Raw genomic sequence first — 19,769 nt, 5'->3', positions numbered from 1 at the left:
GCTGTGAACAGAACGGGGGTAGGGGGCAGGCAGGAGGGATCTGGTCCACTGCCTGCCTCACAGCTGCTTTTGGGAAATCTCACAGAGCTGGGTCATCCAAGTTCAACTCCCTGTGGGTCCACGGCTGAGCTGGGCAGGACTGGAGTGTCCTCTTGGGTGGATTGTGGGGGTGGGGATGCCCTTTGGGTTTTCCTAGGAGGTGTTTATGGTTTTGGGGAGTTGGGGAGGCGGGTAGGGAGGCCACTCTGAAAGGATGCGCCATATGCTTTTACCGTCAACCACCACTGCTGTCAGCAGGCCCTTCTTCTTGCTGCTCAGCCGGTCATGCATCTGGCACTGTTGGTCACGGAAGCTGGGCAGGCCCTTGGGGCAGGGCAAGTTCTCACAGACTGCGTGCTCCACGCTGGCGCCCAGGCAGTGCGTGCCTCCAGGCCCCGGGCTAGAAGGAAGAGAGTGGTCTGCGTTAACCAGACAGGCTGCGGAAATAGCAGGGGTGCTCAGGTTCGGCCTCTCTTTCTGGAGGGGGAGGGGGCAGGCGAAGTTTCCAAAGCAACCCCCCTCTCCTCTTACACACCATCTCTCAGCAATCCCAGGCCCACGATGACGACATGCTAAGTGAGCCATCAGAAAAATGCATCCAAGAACTCTAAATCAAGGTCATCTGGAATTAGAATACAGTGAGGATCAATCAGTTCACCAAGATCCACAAATTGTGTCTTTCATCTGAACTTAAAACTTGACCATCTGTAACACTGAAAACCCCAAGGGGAATTTTTGGTGTGTGTGGGTTTTTTGATTTTTTGTCTCCTACAAAATGAAGACCTTTAAATGGCTCCTAGCTATACTCCAGAGGTCACTAAGTTTCAGGATGGGCAAATAAATAGCTCTCATTTACTCTGTAATGAAAAGAATAAGAATGATTAATTCTCTTGTTCATGGGCTTCGGGTAGAGACAGCCGGATCCCAGTTTTGCACCCCTTACCAGGCAAGCGTGAGACCACACGTGCTCCATGCTGTGGTCTTGGGTCCTAGATGCTCTGTGCTTAGGCTGGGGCTTTAACCAGTGCAGGAGACCCAGTTGTGTTCTCTGGCCATGTCTGCACATGAGAGGGGCACTGAGGAGGAGCAGCAGGACCTTGGCCCAGCTGGCTGAAGCTGTCTCCGCCCAGCTCTTCCACGAGGCCCTGGATGTCCTCTTAGGACTCTGACCTGGGCAACCTCAATGGTGCCCTTTACTTCCACGATGCCAAGAGCACCATGATGGAGTAAGATTGTCCCCCCCCCCCCACCTCACCATTCCCCTGGCACTTTTTTATTGAAATTCAGCACAAATCACACCTGCTCCACTCAATGACTTTTCACAAACTATATACACCTGTTAGCAAGGTGACATTTTTTTTTTGATACACTAACCATTTCATTTTGAATATTTCCTTTCCTCTCTTTGCCATTTCTTGTGTTCAGACAGTAAGACCACCCTATGATGATTGCCTTATGGAAGAGATATGACAGCAGAAGGTGGCAGAAGTCTTTAGGCTTTTGTGTCACAATAATCTATACCAGGAATCCACAAACTTTCTCTGCAAAGGGCCAGACAGTCAATTTTTTTGGCTTTGTGGGCCACGCAGTCTCTGTTGCAACTACTCAATTCTGCCACTGCTGGACAAAACCCAACACAAGACAATGTGTAAACAAAAGGATGTGGCTATGTGCCGATCAAACTTTATTTACAAAACCAGTGGTGGGCCAGATTTGACCCATGGGCCATAGCTTGCTAGCCCCTGGTCTACATAAATGTGTTCAAGGAAACCTCTGGAGTAGGAGGAAGGGCATCGCTCATACCTCCATGCCCACCTCATACACCCCAGACAACACCTCTCCCACCTGGGAGTGGAGGCAGCCTTGAGAGATTACATACGCTAGTGGCTCCACAGAGGGTTCTGAGTTTTGATCTCAAAGTTAGGGAACAGCAAAACCTCTCTAAGGCTTATGACATCTGAGAAGAGAGGGATCCTTTGTTCGTTTGCCTGCCCATAGTACCAGGGAGGCAGCTAGAGCTCAGGGAAACGACTGCATGGCATGCTCAGATAGATGGAGCCTCAGACCACCTCCCCAGGAGCCCCAGGCCCAAGTGCCAAGTGTGGGTAGATGAATGTATTTCTGTGCCACAAACCATGGTGCAGAAGGAACAGAGAGGGGCTGGCCCTGATGAACCATGTGGACCAGCAGGAGGGACATCTTTTCTACAACAGGCGAGTTGCACATCCCATGGCTGGGACCAGAGAAGAAATGGGTGAGGCAGAGATGCTCTATGGTAAGAAGTTGTGGGTTGAATTATGTCCTTTCTAAAATTCATATGCTGAAGTCCTAACCTCCAGAGCATCAGACTGTGACCTTACTTGGAAATAGGACCACTACAGTAGGGTGAGCTCCTAATTCCGTATGAATGGTGTTATTATAAAAAGGGGAAATCTGGAGACAGACACCCCCAGGGAGAACGCCATGTGAAGATGAAGACAGAGATCAGGGTGATGATTCTACACTCTAAGGAATGCCAAAGATTGCCAGTAAACCACCAGATTCTCCCTTACAGCCCTCAGAAGGAGCCAACCCTTCCAAACCTTGATTTTGGACTTCTAGCCTCCAGAACTGGGAGAATGAATCTATTATTTATGCCACCCAGTTAGAGGGTTGTTACGGCAGCCCTAGGAGATGAATACACCAGACATCACAATAACCAGATGCATCCTCAACCTAACTTAGACGCGGACTCAGGGAAAATGGGGCAAAAACTCCTGAAGTGATCAGGAATCCAACATGGACTAGAATGGAGTTCAAAAATACAAATTAGGTTGTTGCTAAAAAAATAAAGGAAGCTACGTTTCCTACACACCTTAGGGTGTGGACTGAGATTTGCACATGTCATGTAATTAACTTCCTGAATTGTCATCAAGCTTTGTTTTAGTTTCCTTTTTAATTTCCTCCATCAATTGAGTTTTCCAGATTTACGTCTGACTGACCCTCATATACCAACTACCTTTATGCCTCACAGCAGGTAGGTGGAGAGGAGATTAGATGTGACATAAGAGAACTCCTGGATACAGCAGAAAGTGGGCCTGGGAGGGGGCAGCCCATGCGATACCACATGTGCCTCAGGATGCTTCCTTCCTGAACTCTGTTTATCCTCTTTCTTCTCCACGTCCAATCTTCTCCCACAGGCAAGTCTCCTTTCAGCCCCCATCTGGCTCACTGCCCCATCTTCCCCACTCCCTGATCCCTAACTCTCTGCCCATCCTTAAGGATACCTCCATCCTGCAGCCTATTTTTCTTTTCTACCTGGAATCTCTCCTGACCCTGCTTGGGTCTCTGCTATGCTGCTTATCATCAACCTTGTGAAATAGTCAGCTGAGTTCCTGTTTTCCTCTTATTCCTCTACATCCTCAAGCAGAGAATCCTACACAGGCTGGTCTTTAATAAACAGTAGTTAGACTGAACTGAACTATATTATCAGAATTTATCTTAAAAGGATCAAAAGACAAAGTGATGTCAGGGAAAATGGTGGAGTAGGAAGCACCAAGAATCTCTCCACCTGGACCAAAACTGTATTGGCAAAAACTGCCTGAAGTAACTATTTTGAAACTCTGGAGTCTATCCGAAAGCTTGCAGCGTCCAGGAGAAAGCTTGGCTGGTAAGCTGTGGCTAATTTTGGTCAATTTCAATCTTGAGTGTGGTAGTGGCTATCTGTACACCATGTCCTAGCCCCATGGCAGGTAGCTGTGCCTACATTCCTGGTGTGGCTTTCTGGAGCCAGGGTGGACAATAAAGACCTTGTCCTCCAAATATCAGAGTTCTGTGCTCTGATTGCTCAGTGCTGCTTTTGATTTCTGAGGTACGGGCATAGGGGCTGGCCACCACTGCTGCAATCCCTACCAGGTGCAACCCCTACCAGAGAATTTCAGTGAGCAATACATTTAAAAAAATTCTTTTTCTCCTTTTGGGAGCCAGATATTTAAGGATTAGGTTATTCAGAAGCAACTGCATAAATGGGAAAATTTAGAAAGCCACTAGGTTTGCCCAAGAAGAGATGAAGGCTCAGAAAAGGCCAGAGAAGACCTTACACTTCTTCAGTTTGATCCCCAGCACAGAGAAATTTTTCAGTAGCAAAGAAACGGTAAATCCGTGAAGAAGGAGGAGAAGCTGATTTCCAGAGGTACATTGTAAGATTCAAATGTCCAGTTTTCAACAAAACAATCACAAGGCATATAAAAAAACAGGAAAGTATGGCCCATTCAAAGGGACAAAATACACTGGTAGAAACTGAAGGAAGCCCAGAGGTTGGGCTTACTAGACAAAGACTATAAAACAACAGTCTTTAAGATGCTCCAAGTGCTAAAGGAAGACATAGACAAAGACAGGAAAATGATACATGAAAAAGTGAGAATATCAATAAAGAGATAGAAATTATAAAAAGGAAAAAAAACTCTGAAGTTGCAAAGTACAATAACTGAAATGAAAAATTTACCAGTTGAGTTCAAAAGCAGATTTGAGCAGGCAGAAACAAAAATCAGGAATATACATTTGTTCTATGAATTTGTCCTATGAATTGAAATATTGAGTCTGGGGAATGAAAAGAAAAAAGAATAAAGAAAAGTAAGCAGAGGGGATCTGTGGGAAACAAGTAAGGGGACTAAGATACACATTATCGGAGTCTCAGAAGGAGAAAAAAGGAGTAGAGAGATTATTTGAAGAAATAATGGCTTAAAACTTCCCGAATTTGAAGAAAGACATGAATCTACAATTCAAATAGGATAAATTCACTGAGATGCACTATAATTAAACTGTCAAAGGACAAAGAGAGAATCTTGAAAGCAGCAAGAGAGAAGCAACACATCACAGACAAGAGATCCTCAGTAAATTATAAGCCTATTTCTAATCAGAAACCCTGGAGGCCAGAAGTCAGTGGGTTGATACATTCAAAGTTCTCAAAGAAAAAAAAAATGTATCAACTAAGAGTTCTATACCCAGCAAAACTGTCATTCAAAAGTGAGGGAGAAATTAAGATATTCCCAGATAAGCAAAAGTTGAGGAAGTTTTTTACCATCAGACCTGCCCTACAAGAAATGCTTTAAGTTCAAATGAAAGCCATGTGAAGAATTAAAGCTCTCCAGTCAAGCAGCCATGATGCTAAGCTTTATCAGAACGAGCTACTAGAGAGACCCTAGAGGAGGGACAGGCTTTGTCTCTGGTTCTGATATGTGACTTCTCCCTGTAGGTTCCTGTGGTGGCCTGTGATGCATGCCACCTCCCTCTAGGCAGCTTCTGAGGGCAGCTTCTAAGCACATCAACACTTTGGGAAAATTCTCAGCCTGGTCTCACATTTAGTTTCTCCTTTGGATGGTTTTCCCTGACACCACTAAGTGTGACTTTCCAGAGATTTCCACCAGTGCAGCACCTCTGCAAACGTCTCCCTCATCTAGTGGGCCCTGGTTGTACCCTCTCCAACAAGTCCAAGGAATTTCAGCCCTGGGTGTGTGTGCGAGGGGGGCACCCTCATCCATATTTGTTCCTTCCTTGGGTGCCCTGCCTCAGACCTGAAGATAGGGGCTGCTTCCTATATCTGCTCTTCCTGTGTCTCTAGAGTTCTTTACATCTTAGCAGCTAATTCCCCAATACTACAATCACCTGTTATAGCTAATGCTTTTTTACATTAAACTTTCCCTGTTCAAAAAAAAGACCAAAAGAGTTTTTTCAGGTTTCCTTTGGGTCACTATTTTGAACAGCATGGGAAAAGGGAGAAGCAATCCACAAGCAGCATGATTTTCTACCCAAATCATCCCAGTTTCAATATGTTGATCTGTGGCAGGACCCTGCACTCAGCCCACTCACTCTTTAAGACGGTGTCAACAACATAGGCCATCTGAGTGTTACCGTGATACCAGTGAGGGCCTCCTGGGTATACACTGGTGCTGAGACCACAGAAAGAGGCCCCCTATACATGCCATAAAGAAGACGGAAGAGAATCTTTGCAGGGGGAAGGCATGTCTGAAGGGAAGGTCCACAAGTAGCTTATGAACAAAAGTTCTGGGGGAAGACTTGGAGGAGGGGCCAGCTTTACCAAGGAACCCACGCCAGGTGAGTGGACCAAGCTTGAGTTGTATGGACAGAGGGCCTTCAGGAGATGCTGTGTTGGGGCTGCAAACACAGGCAGGAGAGATCACCCTCCCAAAATCTGAGGAGCAGAGGGCTGGGGTTCTCACTTACCCTGAGTTATACAGTGTGGATAAAATACAAAGGACCTAGGAAGGCTAAAATAACAGAAACCAAGCTTGACATGGCTAAAATGAAGGATGGTTACCATAATAGGATTTGTGGTAGAATAGAGTCGTCTGTTTCTGAGAGCTAGAAGTAGGTCTGTGACCAACGCTCAGCCTTTCCCACAATGGCTGGAAGGGCTCCAAGGCTCCATGCAGACCCTTGGAAATGCAAGGGGAGGTGGCAGCACATTGAAATCTCATCCTTGAGGACACAGGTAAGAACAGAGGCACTTTCACATTAACAGTGATCATATGCTAATATGCCCAGAGGGCTTACACTCTGCCTGCTCTCCATAACCGTTACCTCATTAAGTCGGCACAAAGAATCAGAAGGGGGAATCCTCACTGCATCCTTCAGATGAGGAAACCGAAGCTCCAATATATTAAATGACCACACAGTGGGGAAGTAAGTGGTGGAGATAAGAAAGTGTGACTCACAAGTGCTCCTGGTTGCAGCAGGAGCAGGTTAGGGATGGGGGCTACTCACTGGCTACTGTGAGCTGAGGAATGCCAGCCTCACCCACTGAGACAGGCATGGGGGGTGTGATGGATTTTCAAGATGCTTCTCCAATATCAATTCCCAATTTCTATTTGTACTCTATCAGGACTTTCTTAATATGAACAAAGTACAGTTAGGGGAACCACTGTCAGAAACCACCCACGCCGGTCAGGCACCATAGTAACCACCTGCATGAGTTATCTTACAACACGAGGTCATGGTAAGGGATGCAGAACTAACAAGCTACCACCATCCAGAAGAATTCGGGAAAGGTCAAAAGGAGAGAGGAGATGCCATTCCATATGTCCTGCCAACCTCCCAGAATCCTTCTGGCTGGAATCCATCTTGGTTGAGCAATGCGCGTGCCACCAGGAAAGACCCTGAGTCAGAATGATTGGCCAGAGACAACCCGGAAACTAATCCCATCACCCTAAAACCCAAGACTGAGAGCCACGTGGCAGAGCAGTCCTCCTGGGTTCTCTTATCCTGCTGCTCTCCGCCTGGGCACCCCTTCCCAATAAAGTCTCTTGCTTTGTCAACACGTGTGATTCCTCGGACAATTCATTTCCGAGTGTTAGACAAGAGCCCACTCTTGGGCCCTGGAAGGGGTCCCCCTTCTTGCAACAGTAGGAGTTTAGACATAAACCCAAATGACTGGAACAGGCAGGTCACAGGAAAGAATATCCAAGTGGCAACTACAGACACAATCAGATGCTCAGCCTCACTGCTTATGAAAGAAACGCACAGGACAACCTCACCGAGATACCACTACACACCCACCAGAACGGTCAGAGTGGAAAAGACATACAGCACCGAGCACTGGGGAGGCTGGGGGCAGGTGGAAGTTTACTGCTGCTCAGGGCAAGAGGATGGCATGGCCACTCTGCAAACCAGGCCCTCACCCAGTCACACACGCATCAGGAGCCAACACGCACCTGCATGCATGCCCAGCACGTGCGCTCCACCGTGATGAGCAGTGCTGTGCTGGGAGCCATATACTCAAGGGTAGGTGCCCTTTCCGCACATTACACCATCAGACAGGTTTTTAAAACAAGGAAAAGCATAAGGTAGAGAGGCTGGGGGGAGAACCCGGAAAGCAGAGAGAAAGTTTGGAGAGAAAGCCGAGTCCCTCTGAGCTCCTGTGGGGTAGGACCGGCTCCTGCCAGGTGGGTCCCAAGGGCCCCAGGCAGACCCAGCACAGAGTAGGGAAGCACGAAGGTCTGCTCAGATGATCAGCATCACAGACAGCAGGTCTGCCCTTTCCCTGGATGACAGGCAGCATTCAGGTGGAACGAAGAGCAAGAGGCAGCTGAGCGGCAGCGCTTTTGGGTTTTTTGCTCTGCTCTATTGAATGAAGGTAGATCAGAAGATAAAGCCACCACAGTGGTTAAGACCCGCTCACCACCCAGAGACAGGGTGACTTCAGTGGTTCTGCCTCCTGTTCTTGCACCAAGAGCTCTGAGGAGCAAGCAGGGCACAGCCGCGGGATCAAAGTGCTGCAGGGCTACTAATGCCCCCACAGGGCAGCCGCCATCCTAGTGTTAAGGCCTCCTCTGAAAATTACCAAGTAACACATGGAACTTAGGCTCAAGTGCAGAAAATTGTGATTTTTAAAAACTATCCCTGTGAGTACCAGATACGTTAAAAGCACACGTATGGGGGTTTCACTGTGGAAGCAAAAAGCCATTACGGGAACATAACTTCACTCCCCAAGGTCTTAGGAGGAGGTGGGCTGCTTTCCTTCCTGATGCTCAGGGTGTGGACGCTGTGTGGTGACCCTAACGCACTCCTGCTTCTAAGATCCACTCACCTCCCCATCCTTCCTGTGCAGAGCTGGCTTTTCACACAAGATCAATGGAGCCTTTTCTCCCCACCCTAATCCCCAGCCATCCCCCAAACACAAGCCTCCTGATGGGGTACCAGAATTCACATTAGAGATGAACTCTCTGCCTTGCAGTCTTTTGGCAAAAACTCCCACCGACAGCGACACAAATTATGTCAGGAAAGGACAAGCTTAGGAAGCTGGATTAAAAACACGGATGGTCCCCAAAGCCTTGATGTTAGTTGGCAAGAAATAAAAATTCCAATAGCTGTAAAGACCAAGACTAGAGAAAAAAATGGGGGGACTCTTTTGCCAGTATTTTGGACAGTGAATAAACCAGCTGCAGAAGATGGGAAAGGTGCCAGGAATATAATGTGAAGGGGGTGGGGAGAGGGTGGTGGGAGAGTTCCAAGTAGGAGATGTACATAGCAGTGAGATTTGGACATCCTTGGGAAATCTCAAGGCAGCGAGCCTGGTGATTTAAGGAGTGAGCCGGGAGAGGACGTTGTTTTGGTCAGAGCTTGGCTTGGGGCCTCCATCAGCTGTGCTTTGTAACAATCACCACCTCAGGCCACTCTGCAAAAGCAGGCTGACAGCTACTGCCTGGACTTCAGCAAACCCTCCCTGCTCCTGCATCTCCCTGGGAAGGAACCAGGACTGCTGCAAAGCTGCCCCCTAAGGCCAGCCCCTTCTCCTCCCGTTCACCTGGGTGGTTCCATGAAGGTGAGAAACCTTGTAGAAAACTACAGGGGGAAAAGAGCCTGTTGCTTCAGAACAGGAAATGGAGCTACAGTGTTATTGCAAAAGACTGGACCGACTACCAAGGCGTAACTATTATAGGAGCAAAAACATATTGTTTCTCTCACTTGGAATAAACAAAGCCAGATTATGTTTGGAGCTTGCTCTTGAGATGGCTCTGAGCACCTCTAGCTGTGAGCACAGCCTCACTGGGGCAGGGAAGGCACAGGTGAAGATGGCCCTCATGCCCAAGGGCACCTGGACCCCATTCCTGGCTGTTCACAGCTTGTGGGCCTCAGCGAGGCTAGATGGTACAAGGGAAGGGGCCTACCTGGTGACCCACCTCCTTGGCATAATAATTCACAATAACCTTTGTGTTTTTTAAGGAAAGACAATATTAGATGTGTGTTTTGCAGCACTGGAAGATCAGAAAGTTCGCTTCTTTCTCAGCAAGCATGTGTCTAGACGGTCAAGTGGTCAAGTACACATTACAGAGGGCTGGTCTGCTGTGGGCATGGAAGGAGGATGAGGCCCAACAGCTCAAAGGTCAGTGGGGGAGGACACAGTGAAAACAAGTGAGCAGATGCATATGAGTAATTATAAATCATTATAATACCTGTAACGTTAGGAAAGGGTGCAGAGAGAGAGTGTAGAGCAGGCACCCGCCTCAGGCAGGGTGGTCAGGGGAGGAGGCCTGTCTGAAGAGAAGACACAAAGAGGGCAAAGGAAGCCGGGAAGAGGGAAGGGAGCACCGACCCAGGTCCGGAGGTTGGGGCGTTGTGTCTGACAACAGAAAGGAGGTGCAGTAGGTTGAATAGGGTGGTGACTTCCCCTGCAAAGACAAACCCACCCAGAACCTGCAAATGTGACCTTAACTGGGAAAAGGGTCTTGCTAGATATCATCAGGATCTCATGATTATGAGATGAGATCATCCTGGATTAGGGTGGCCCCTAAACCCAATGGCCAGTGTCCTGAGAAGAGAAGAGGTGGTGAGGAGAAGCACAGAGAAGACGTCCACATGAAGGCAGGGGCAGAGGCTAGAGTGGTAAGTCTATAGGGCAGAGAAGGCCGGCAGCCACCAAGGGCAAGGGGACAGGCAAGCAATGGATTCTCCTTCAGAGTTTCAGGAAGGAATCAATCCTGCTGACACCTTGACTTCAAACTCCTGGTTTCCAGAACTGTGAGAGGATAAATTTATATTGCTTTAAGACACCAAGGGACTTCCCTGGTGGTGCAGTGGTTAAGAATCCGCCTGCCAGTTCAGGGGACACAGGTTCGATCCCTGGTCTGGGAAGATCCCACATGCCGTGAAGCAACTAAGCCCGTGCGCCACACCACTGAGCCTGCTCTCTACAGCCCACGTGCCACAACTACTGAAGCCCGTGAGCCTAGAGCCCGTGCTCTGCAACAAGAGAAGCCACCACAATGAGAAGCCAGTGCACCGCAACGAAGGGTAGCCCCCACTCACCGCAACTAGAGAAAGCCTGTGCACAGCAATGAAGACACAACACAGCCAAAAGTAAATAAATAAAAAATAAAATAAATTAAAAAAAAAAAAAGACACCAAGTGCTGGTAATTTATTATGGCAGCCACAGGAAACTAATACAGGGGCCATGGTGAAGAGCATGGATTTCATTCTAAGTGCAGCAGGGAGTGACCAAAAGGGCTGAAGCAGGAAGAGGTATAATTGGCTTTACTGGTAAGTGGATGTCTCTGGCTTTCTGTGGAGAATGAATTTGGGGGCCGGGGGGATCATGTGGGAAGCAGGGAGGCTGATGCCGATCGTCCAAAAGGACACTGGAGCCTCGCTGCTGGGTCCAAACCTGACCCGCCGTTGCCCAGCTGTGTGACCTGCAGCAAGTTACCTAACCTCCATATGATTCAGTTTTTAACATGTGCAAAGGGGACAAAAAAGACACCTCTCCCTTACGACAAATTTAGGTGATTTACTATGTGCAAATGTCTAGAAGGGAACCTGGCACCTGGACAGGGCCCTGCGTGCCCTGTTCTTATCATTATCAGACATGGAGGAGGAAGAGAGGGGACAAGGGGACATGCATACACTCAGGGGCTTTGAACTCGACCTATGCAACAGCTGGTGGTGCTATTTACTGAGGGGGACGTGGGCTGGGAGGGGAGTTTGGGGGAGGAGAGATCGCAGCTTAGGAACCGTCAGGTTTGAGGTGTCCAGGAGAAAACCAAGGGCAGTTGGTGGGACTATGCCCTTATAGGGGGGCGGGGACTTTATCCGGTTTTGCTTATCGTAAGCATACACCGAGCAGGGTCCCTGGCCCTGAGTTAGGGCCCTGTGCAGGTTTACTGAAGGCCCCGTGTTGGAGAGGCATCTCTCTCGGGTCCTTCTCCAGTTGCCCTGCCCCATGGGGTGTTGCTGGAAGACTTCCCTCCTGGGGATGTGTCAGAGCCCACAACCACCTGATGTGCTGAGACCCACAAAACCCCTCAGCTGTCTACGTGTGGTAGTCCTACAGGTTCCCCATTCCTCAATGATAAGATGTAGGAAGGGGACAAGGAGAGATGAAGTTCATGACCGCCAGTCGGGGGCCACCTGATAAAGTAGAGGAATGGAAGAAGGTTTTTAAAACAACTTTGGGATTTCCAGAACAGCCTCTTTATGGGGCCAATGGGCCTGGAGGGGTGGGGTGAGGACACAGCACGGGAAATCCCACGGCAGTTCAGGCCAGGGTGGGGGGTATGTTCACTCAGCCCTCTGAACTCAGGGGTCTTTAGGAGCCTCCCATCACAAAACGCCCCTGTGCCCAGAACAGAGAAAGCAGCTGGGGTGGGGACAATGGGCACAGCTGAAGCATGGCTGGGGGGTGGGGGTGGGTGCGCCTTAGCCGACGTCATCTTCACAAAACACAAAATCAGGTCCCATGAAAGTTGTGCCTAACACATTTGCTCAGCATTGATAACATCTTATTCTTGCAAGGGTGCCTTCACCTAAACACAATCCTGTTGTTGACCATCTTGGGACACAGAGTCCTTCCAGAGGTATTTAAAGGGTCAGATATTCCCCTACTGGGTGTCACCTGACCTGGGATGATGTACGTAATGTGCCAAAGGAGAGCAGTCCTTGGCCAGAGCACCTGAGCTCCAATCACAAACATGGAGCATCCATGACAGCCACAGCCTTTGCGAATTGTGCTCTGCACTGAACAAGTCCTTTCTCCTCTGAGCCTCAAAACAGTGCTGCGAGGTAGGAGGTAGGGCATGTGGTCTTGCTCCTGTTCTCCTCCTGGTGCTAATATCAAGAGGGGCCGTGTAGTGAATACAGATCATGTACTTTACATGCATTCCCATGGATTTTTCCAATTTTTAGATGGATAGGAAGGTAACAGCTGCCTGTTGCTATAAAAAGTGGCCCTGGGATTTGAAGCCTTGTCTGTTCTGGCTTTGAAGCCTGGCTCTTCCTACTATACCATGCCAGCTCCCTGTAATGGAGGAAGCTGAGGCTCAGAGAGGGAAGGGTCTTCCTTGAGGTCACATGACCAATAACCAACCAAACCAGGCCCAAATCTCCATATCATGAGTCCAAACCCAGAGCTCTCTTCTTTGGGCGAGAGGTGGAACTATTTTAACATCATCACAGAGAAATGGAAAAACTGACGCCACTATTAACCTCTCACCACTTAGCTAAATAGGTTTTCTAATCATCTAATCATCTACCCATCTATGATGGCAAATTTTATGTACCAACTTGACTGGCCATGGGATGCCGAGACTAAAAATTCTTCCTGGGGGTGTTTGTGAGGGTATTTCCAGATGAGATTAGCATTTGGATTGGTGGACTCCTAGAGCAGTTGCCCTCCCCAGTGTGGGTGGGCATCACCCAATCCACTGAGGGCCTGATTAGAACAAAAGGCAGAAGGAGGCCTCACTGTTTGGGCTGTGATGTCTCCTCTCATCTTCTCCTGCCCTTGGACTGGGATTTACATCACGGGCTCCCCTGGTCCTCAGGCCTTCAGACTCAGACTGAATTACACCTGGGCCTTCAGCTTGCAGGTGGCAGATCATGGAACTTCTCAGCCTCCATAACCATGTGAGCTGATAATAAATCATACGTATATGGCTATTGGTTCTGCCTCTCTGGAAAATCCTAATATACCACCTATGTTTTTAATTAAGAATTCACTTCTAAAAGATTAAATACCTACCTACTATCTGTCAGGCACTCTGCTGGGTTCTGGAGGGAAAAGTTTTAATAAGACAATACATAATGCCAATGCTTACAGCACTACCAGAAAATACAGTGTTCTTGACATTGACTAAACTGTGAGTGTAAGTTTTCCTTTAATCTGGAGGTTCTCAACCTTGGCTGGTCATTGGAGTCACTAGAGAGATTCGGCACATCTGATTCCTGGGCCCCACCTGCAGAGTTTGTGATTTAATTGGTCTGGGATATACCTTGGGCATTAGAATTTTTAAATACAGGAGAGGTTTGCTAATTATTCATCAATACGATTTAATTGTAGATATAAACCATTTCCTTTTAGTCATGATTTATAACTTGCTCATTTTCAAAAATTAATGTGATGTAGCTGATGGCACACAAGATGTAAAACAGATTATTTAAAGAAACATTAAAAATGGGAAATTTCAAGAGAAAAGGAGAAAAAATAAACCTGTGATAAAGGAATTATTACAGTTAAGTATAAGATCTAGCCCTGAGTTTTTTGGAGCAAATGTGTAGAGGTGAACAAGGATTATGGCGTCATCATAGTCAATAAAAGGAAGCCTATGAGGAAACAAAACTAAAAAACTATTTTCTGTCAAACAGTTCTAACAGGACAGGTGAAAGATATTTGGATACAAAAGAGTGGAACCCACAAATGCTTTGTAACTTATCAATAGCCAGGCTGCTCCCAGATTAGCTCATAGCCAATTTGAAGGTCAGCCTCACTTTTCCGAAGGTCTGCCAGCTTCCCTGGGATAACCCTTGTCTAAGGCAGCCAGGAAGCAGGCCGGGAGGGATTCTCTTCCAGCTGGATGAGAAACAGTTCTACCAGGGCCCACGCAAGGGAGGGTAGCCAGCTTCCCACAGGACTTACTGCATGTCTGTTACAGAGAGAGTTCTGTTTGAGCTGAGATGCCATTTGACGCACACAATGCCCGGCAACCTGGACCTTCGGTTCAAGTTCACTTTCCTTCAGCTCAAATCAACAGTGGGAGACAGACCCTGCTCTGCTAAGGCAATGCGAGCTGCAGTTTGGAAACCCCGATCCAGGCACCCTGGAGAAGGCTGGTCAGGGGGACTTACGGAGGATTGTCGCATTTTCTCTGCCGGAAGCGGGCTCCCGTGCCACACGTGCGGCTGCACATGCTCCAGGTGCCCCACAGGCTCCAGTCCCCGTCCACGTGCTCTGGGATGGGCGTCTTGTTCACACACTCCCCAGCGCGGCACCACTGAAACACAGCAGGGCAGCAAACCTGCTTACTCACTAAAAACTGAGATCCCCTCCACGTGAGAAAACACCACGCCTCCGAAACCCAATTTTTGTAATTTACACAAAAGTAGACTATTTTGGGGTGTGTAAGTTTGCTACCTCTGGTAACATTCCTTCCATATTCAACCTGACACCGCTATGGCTCTGGGGTTTGGATTTTGCCCTAAACTTCCACGTGAATGTGTTCAGTGGAGGTTCTCTAAATTCCCAGAAATAGGATGGGAGAAACCCATCTTCTAAACCTATCTTCTAAAGGATGGGAGAATCCTACCTTTTCTCATGGAGAAACCTATCTTCTGCAAACTGTTTAATGCGAGTCTCTTTCTGGAAGGCAGTATTTCCTGGCTCTGTAGTTTTGAACTTCAGGGTTGGGATTGGTGCTTGGAGATGACACAGCTGGTGCCACGTGGGAGAACCTTGGCTCTTTCTGAGGATAAGAGAAAGCCAATCCTCTAAAATAATTTCCCAACGTGTGTGGCACAAACCCTGGGGCAGGAGATGTGACTTAATAGTCCTGATCATAGCATCTCTTTCAGTTCGTACAATAAGACCAGAGAGAAAGCCTTGGGCTGTGGCTGCTGGTCCTGAACACCTCTCCTAACACTTGCCAGTCTCTCCTGTTAATGAAGATCAGGCTGAAGACTGGCGCTCTTAACCGCTAGTATTGTTCTCATTAAAATCATCTTACGACAGCCTTTTCTGCATGGCAAGTGATCCTGTTTTTCCATTTATGGTCTTACTGATATAAAAGTTTTAAGTAAATTCACTCATGTGACAAAAGGAGTTAATTTAATAAAAATATTGAGTAAATGATTCCTGTATAAGAAAAAAAGCAGAGAGCTGAACGTATCCCTCTGTGCCTTAAGTGGGCTCCATGGCATTTCTGGGGTGGCCCGGGGGTGCTTCAGGGGCTCCTGAGTGCAGTGCGGACCACCTTTCAGAAGAGGTGCCAATGTGCAGGGGATATGGGGTTGCCTGCTGGGGACAGTGAGAAGCTGGGTTACCTTGTCTGCCCCACACTCTGTGCCATCCAGGGGAGGGTCCAGTTTGGTCTTGCAGGATGTATCTCCTTCCACCAGGCACCACAGTCCAGCGCACATCAGATGCTGCTGACAAGGGAAGGAACGTGACTGCCGAGAACTCTGCACACAGGTCACAATGGGGCCGGAAGGTGGGGCCCCCGACCGGTTTGGATTTGGGATTTGAAACATGAGGAGAAGAAGGAGGGTCATGTATCTGGATATCAAAAAAAATAGATGCATCATTTCAACTAGTTCATTTAGCTCAACAAAATTCCATGCATTTACTCCTAGGAGGGCTCACCTCCTGGGGGTTGAGCTCAGCAGTTCCTGCACTAGCTATTGAGGGCCTGGGAGGCATCCGATGCAGGCTGGAGCCTGGGAGCCCTTAACAAGCAGATACATTCAATGTAGGAAGGTACAAGGCAGATTCCTACCGGTCGTACAGAGCGCATGGGAAAAGAACCTCAGCAACCAAGCCTCCTCAGGGCGGGCTCGCTCTGGAGCTGAGGCAGGTGCAGCTGCTATGCGGCCTCAGGAGTGAGAACCCAACAGGTGATGTAGGCTCAGGGCTGCCCTGGGGTTAAAGAGGCAAACTTCAATCCTCCCCGAGGTCACCTGCTTGCTAGCTCCGCTGAGCCACCTGTGATTTCTTACAGTATTTCACCTAGAGAATGTCTTACCATCCACGAATATACAATTAAAACAATTCTACTAAAACAGGAAAAAGCATTTAAAAACACAGACTCCCATTTTCCCATTTGTATTAATGGGAAACTTGGACATGGGTAAAGTACTCAGAATGAGACACTTTATCAAAATAACTGAAGCAGACATGGCCGGTGTCCTCCCCATCTGCCTCGGTCTCCCCTGCAGGACTCAGGGCAGACACCGTCCCCCCACATGGCCTGCTGCTTCCCTGATCTGCCTGCTAGAAGCCGTTCTCTGGCCACGGAGCAACCCTTGACCACAATGGATGGGAGCTGGACACCCGTCCCTGGGTGGAATGGCTCTGAGGCAAGGTCCACACATCTGGCAAGGTCCCAGGGGTGGTCTGTTGTCCGCGCATCAGTGCACGTTGCTTGATCGCCCCTCATTTCCCTGCCCCCTCACAGTGCTTCCTGGGATCACTTCCCAGATAAACTCCTTGCACCCAAATCCTCGCCTTGTGGTCTGAAAATTGAGAACAGATGTACTTAAGGCTCTTTGAAAGACAGTACTTCCGGGATGCCAGACCCAATCATGGCGACAATGCCTGAGGGCTCCATCCTCCAGGGCGCGGCCGTGGACCGGAGGGCACACCTCAGGCAGGGTCCCCACGCACAGCTCAGGGCAGTCCCTGCTGGGCTCACGAGGGTGTGAGGACTCAGTACAGAGGCCGCTGTTCCAAGTAATCGCAAACATCTGCGCAGAGGAGACGCGCAACTGTGCTGTCCAAAGTTGGAAAATGTTTAGATGTTGAAGGGACAGAAACAAAGGCACAAAGGGAGGGAAAGCAGAACCGCAGGCTTGACAATGAGCTCAGAACAGCCCACAGCCCTTTTTCATTTTTCAAGTATGTCAGAACTGCTCTGTGCCCCTAAAGAAGTTGATGAGTCGAGTGGAATTTTGCACATTTGGGTTCAGAAAAGCCTCCACATTCCCATTATTGTCCGCCTCTCAATGGAGTGGTAACGGGATGAGTGGCTGGAGCACAGCACCAGCTGGTCCCCATAAAGACCAACGGCACCTTGTTAAGTGTGTGATTTCATGCACTTTGACCTAAGAGCTCTTCCAGAGCATGGTGTCAGTGTGTGGACACGTATTCATGAGACAAGGCGGGCCCAGGAGGTGAATTTATGGGGTAGGAGTGTTTAGGATTAGGAGACCTAATTGCCCCTTAGGAGAGAGGAAGACAGTGGTGTGTGAGCTTTATAGACAGTGTTTTCTCGTAACTTTTCTAATCATCAAAGAAAAGGAGAATGAGGTCAGGCAAAGATTTCTTAAACAGAACAAAGAAAGTACTAGCCATAAAGGAAAAAAATTGATGAATTATACTATTTAATTATACTATTTATTATACTATTATACTAATTATACTATTAATTATACTATTTAATATTAAATATTAAAATGAGCTGGAGTAGGGAAATGTTAAAATGAAGAACTCTTTGTTTTTTTTTTGGCTGCGCTGGGTCTTCATTGTTGCGCTCAGGCTTTTCTCTGGTTGCGGCGAGCAGGGGCTACTTTGTTGCAGTGCGCAGGCTTCTCATCACGGTGGCTTCTCTTGTGGCAGAGCACGGGCTCTAGGTGCGCAGGCTTCAGTAGTTGCAGCACGCGGGCTCTGTAGTTTCAGCACGCAGGCGCCAGAGTGTGCGGGCTTCAGTAGTTGTGGCGCACGGGCTCAGTAGTTGCAGCTCGTGGGCTCTAGAGCACTGGCTCAGTAGTTGTGATGCACAGGCTTAGTTGCCCCGCGGTATGTGGGATCTTCCCAGACCAGAGATTTAACCCGTGTCCCTTGCATTGGCAGGCGGATTCTTAACCACTGGACCACCAGGGAAGTCCCAAAATGAAGGACTTCTGTTTATCAAAGACAACTGTAAGAAACTGAGAGATGTTTGCATTGGGAGAGAGATTTGTAAGGCACAGAACCAACAAAGATTTGTATCCAGAATATATATAAAATAAAACCCTAAAACTCCTACTGAGCAATTAAGAAAAAGACCCAACAGAAGAATGGGCAAAAGATGTGAACAAACATTTCACATAAAAGGATATATAAACATATAGGATGGCCAGAAAACATGAAAAGATGCTCAGTTTCATTAGTCATCAGAGAAAAGCAAATTAAAACCAACCAGCTAAAAAACAAAAACAAGCAAACAAAACCAACCAGCTACCTCTTCACACTGACCAGAATGGCTAGAACGAAAGAGATGGAGAATACCAAGTGTCAGCAAGGATGTGAGAATACCAAGTGTCTCATAAACTGATGATGAGATTCTTAGTTCCACAACTTTGGAAAACTCTTTGACAGTACTTACTAAAGCTGAAGACATGCAATACCAGCAGTTCCACTCCTAGGTTTGTATCAAACAGAAATGTGTGTGTACGTTCACCAAAAACATTGTCAAGAATGTTCACAGCCACAGTATTTGTATTAGTTCCCAAGATGGAAACAACCCATGCACCTATCAACAGCAGAACAGGTAAATTATGGTCTATTAGAACAACCGGATACTATATGACTCCATTTATATGAAGTTCAAAAATGAGTAAGAGAAAACTATAGTGTTGGGAGTCAGTTTAAAAACAGACAATGAGGATAAGCATAAAAGGTGACTGTAAAGCTGTAGCCTCTGACTTCAGCTTGGCCACCAGCATTGCTCTGTGCGCCCAAGCCAAGCAACTGCCTTTCTGTGATTCATTTTCACAGCTGAACAAATGGGTGGACAACACCAATGCTTGTCACTGTGATGACTTCTAGATGGATAGCTGGCATTCACGTCACGCTTTACAAATGAAGTGCTCTGACATCTGTCATCCTGAGGCTCATGACAGCCCTGGGAGGCAGGGCTTTCTCTATTTTTTCCCACTTTTTTTTTTCATTTTCTTGTTTTGAAGTAGGTGAGTTTATTACTCATAGGTCCTGCAATAGTTAGTAGCAAGTCTTAAGGGCTCACTCAGGGAGGCCAAGGCAAGATGCAGGCAGAGAGAGTGGCAATACTTGGACTCATGCCTTTATTAGCGACCATAGGTGAAATTCTTTGGGTTTCCCCAGTTCAGTGTGTATTGTTAAATTAGAACCAAAATGTGCAGTATTTTCTTTCTTTTTTAAAAAATTTTTATTGGAGTGTAGTTGATTTACAATGTTGTGTTAGTGTACAGTAAAGTGAATCAGTTATACATATACATATAGCTACTCTTTTTT

The 19,769-nt window shown here is 47.6% G+C and overlaps 1 protein-coding gene and 1 long non-coding RNA gene across 15 annotated transcripts in view; one reads left to right on the top strand and one right to left on the bottom strand.

The window, feature by feature from the left end:
• Nucleotides 1-19,769, bottom strand: part of ADAMTS17 (ADAM metallopeptidase with thrombospondin type 1 motif 17) — a 373,038-nt gene that overhangs the window by 141,269 nt on the left and 212,000 nt on the right. For 12 of the 14 annotated variants that reach the window (XM_082448434.1, XM_082448435.1, XM_082448436.1 and 9 more), the window contains 3 exons: nucleotides 15,845-15,949; nucleotides 14,654-14,799; nucleotides 273-439 (listed from right to left, as the gene is read on the bottom strand). In XM_082448434.1, the coding sequence (XP_082304560.1) occupies nucleotides 273-439; nucleotides 14,654-14,799; nucleotides 15,845-15,949 (418 nt within the window). The remainder of the gene's footprint in view (nucleotides 1-272; nucleotides 440-14,653; nucleotides 14,800-15,844; nucleotides 15,950-19,769) is intronic. The other 2 variants (XM_082448443.1, XM_082448432.1) reach the window with 1 other exon arrangement.
• Nucleotides 1-19,769, top strand: part of LOC309654486 — a 551,553-nt gene that overhangs the window by 330,455 nt on the left and 201,329 nt on the right. The gene's annotated exons all lie outside the window — the stretch shown is intronic.

This window comes from Balaenoptera physalus (genome assembly GCF_965194825.1).
Source record: "Balaenoptera physalus genome assembly, chromosome: 2".
Lineage (NCBI taxonomy): Eukaryota > Metazoa > Chordata > Mammalia > Artiodactyla > Balaenopteridae > Balaenoptera > Balaenoptera physalus.
This window is presented reverse-complemented; position numbering and strand designations above follow the sequence as displayed.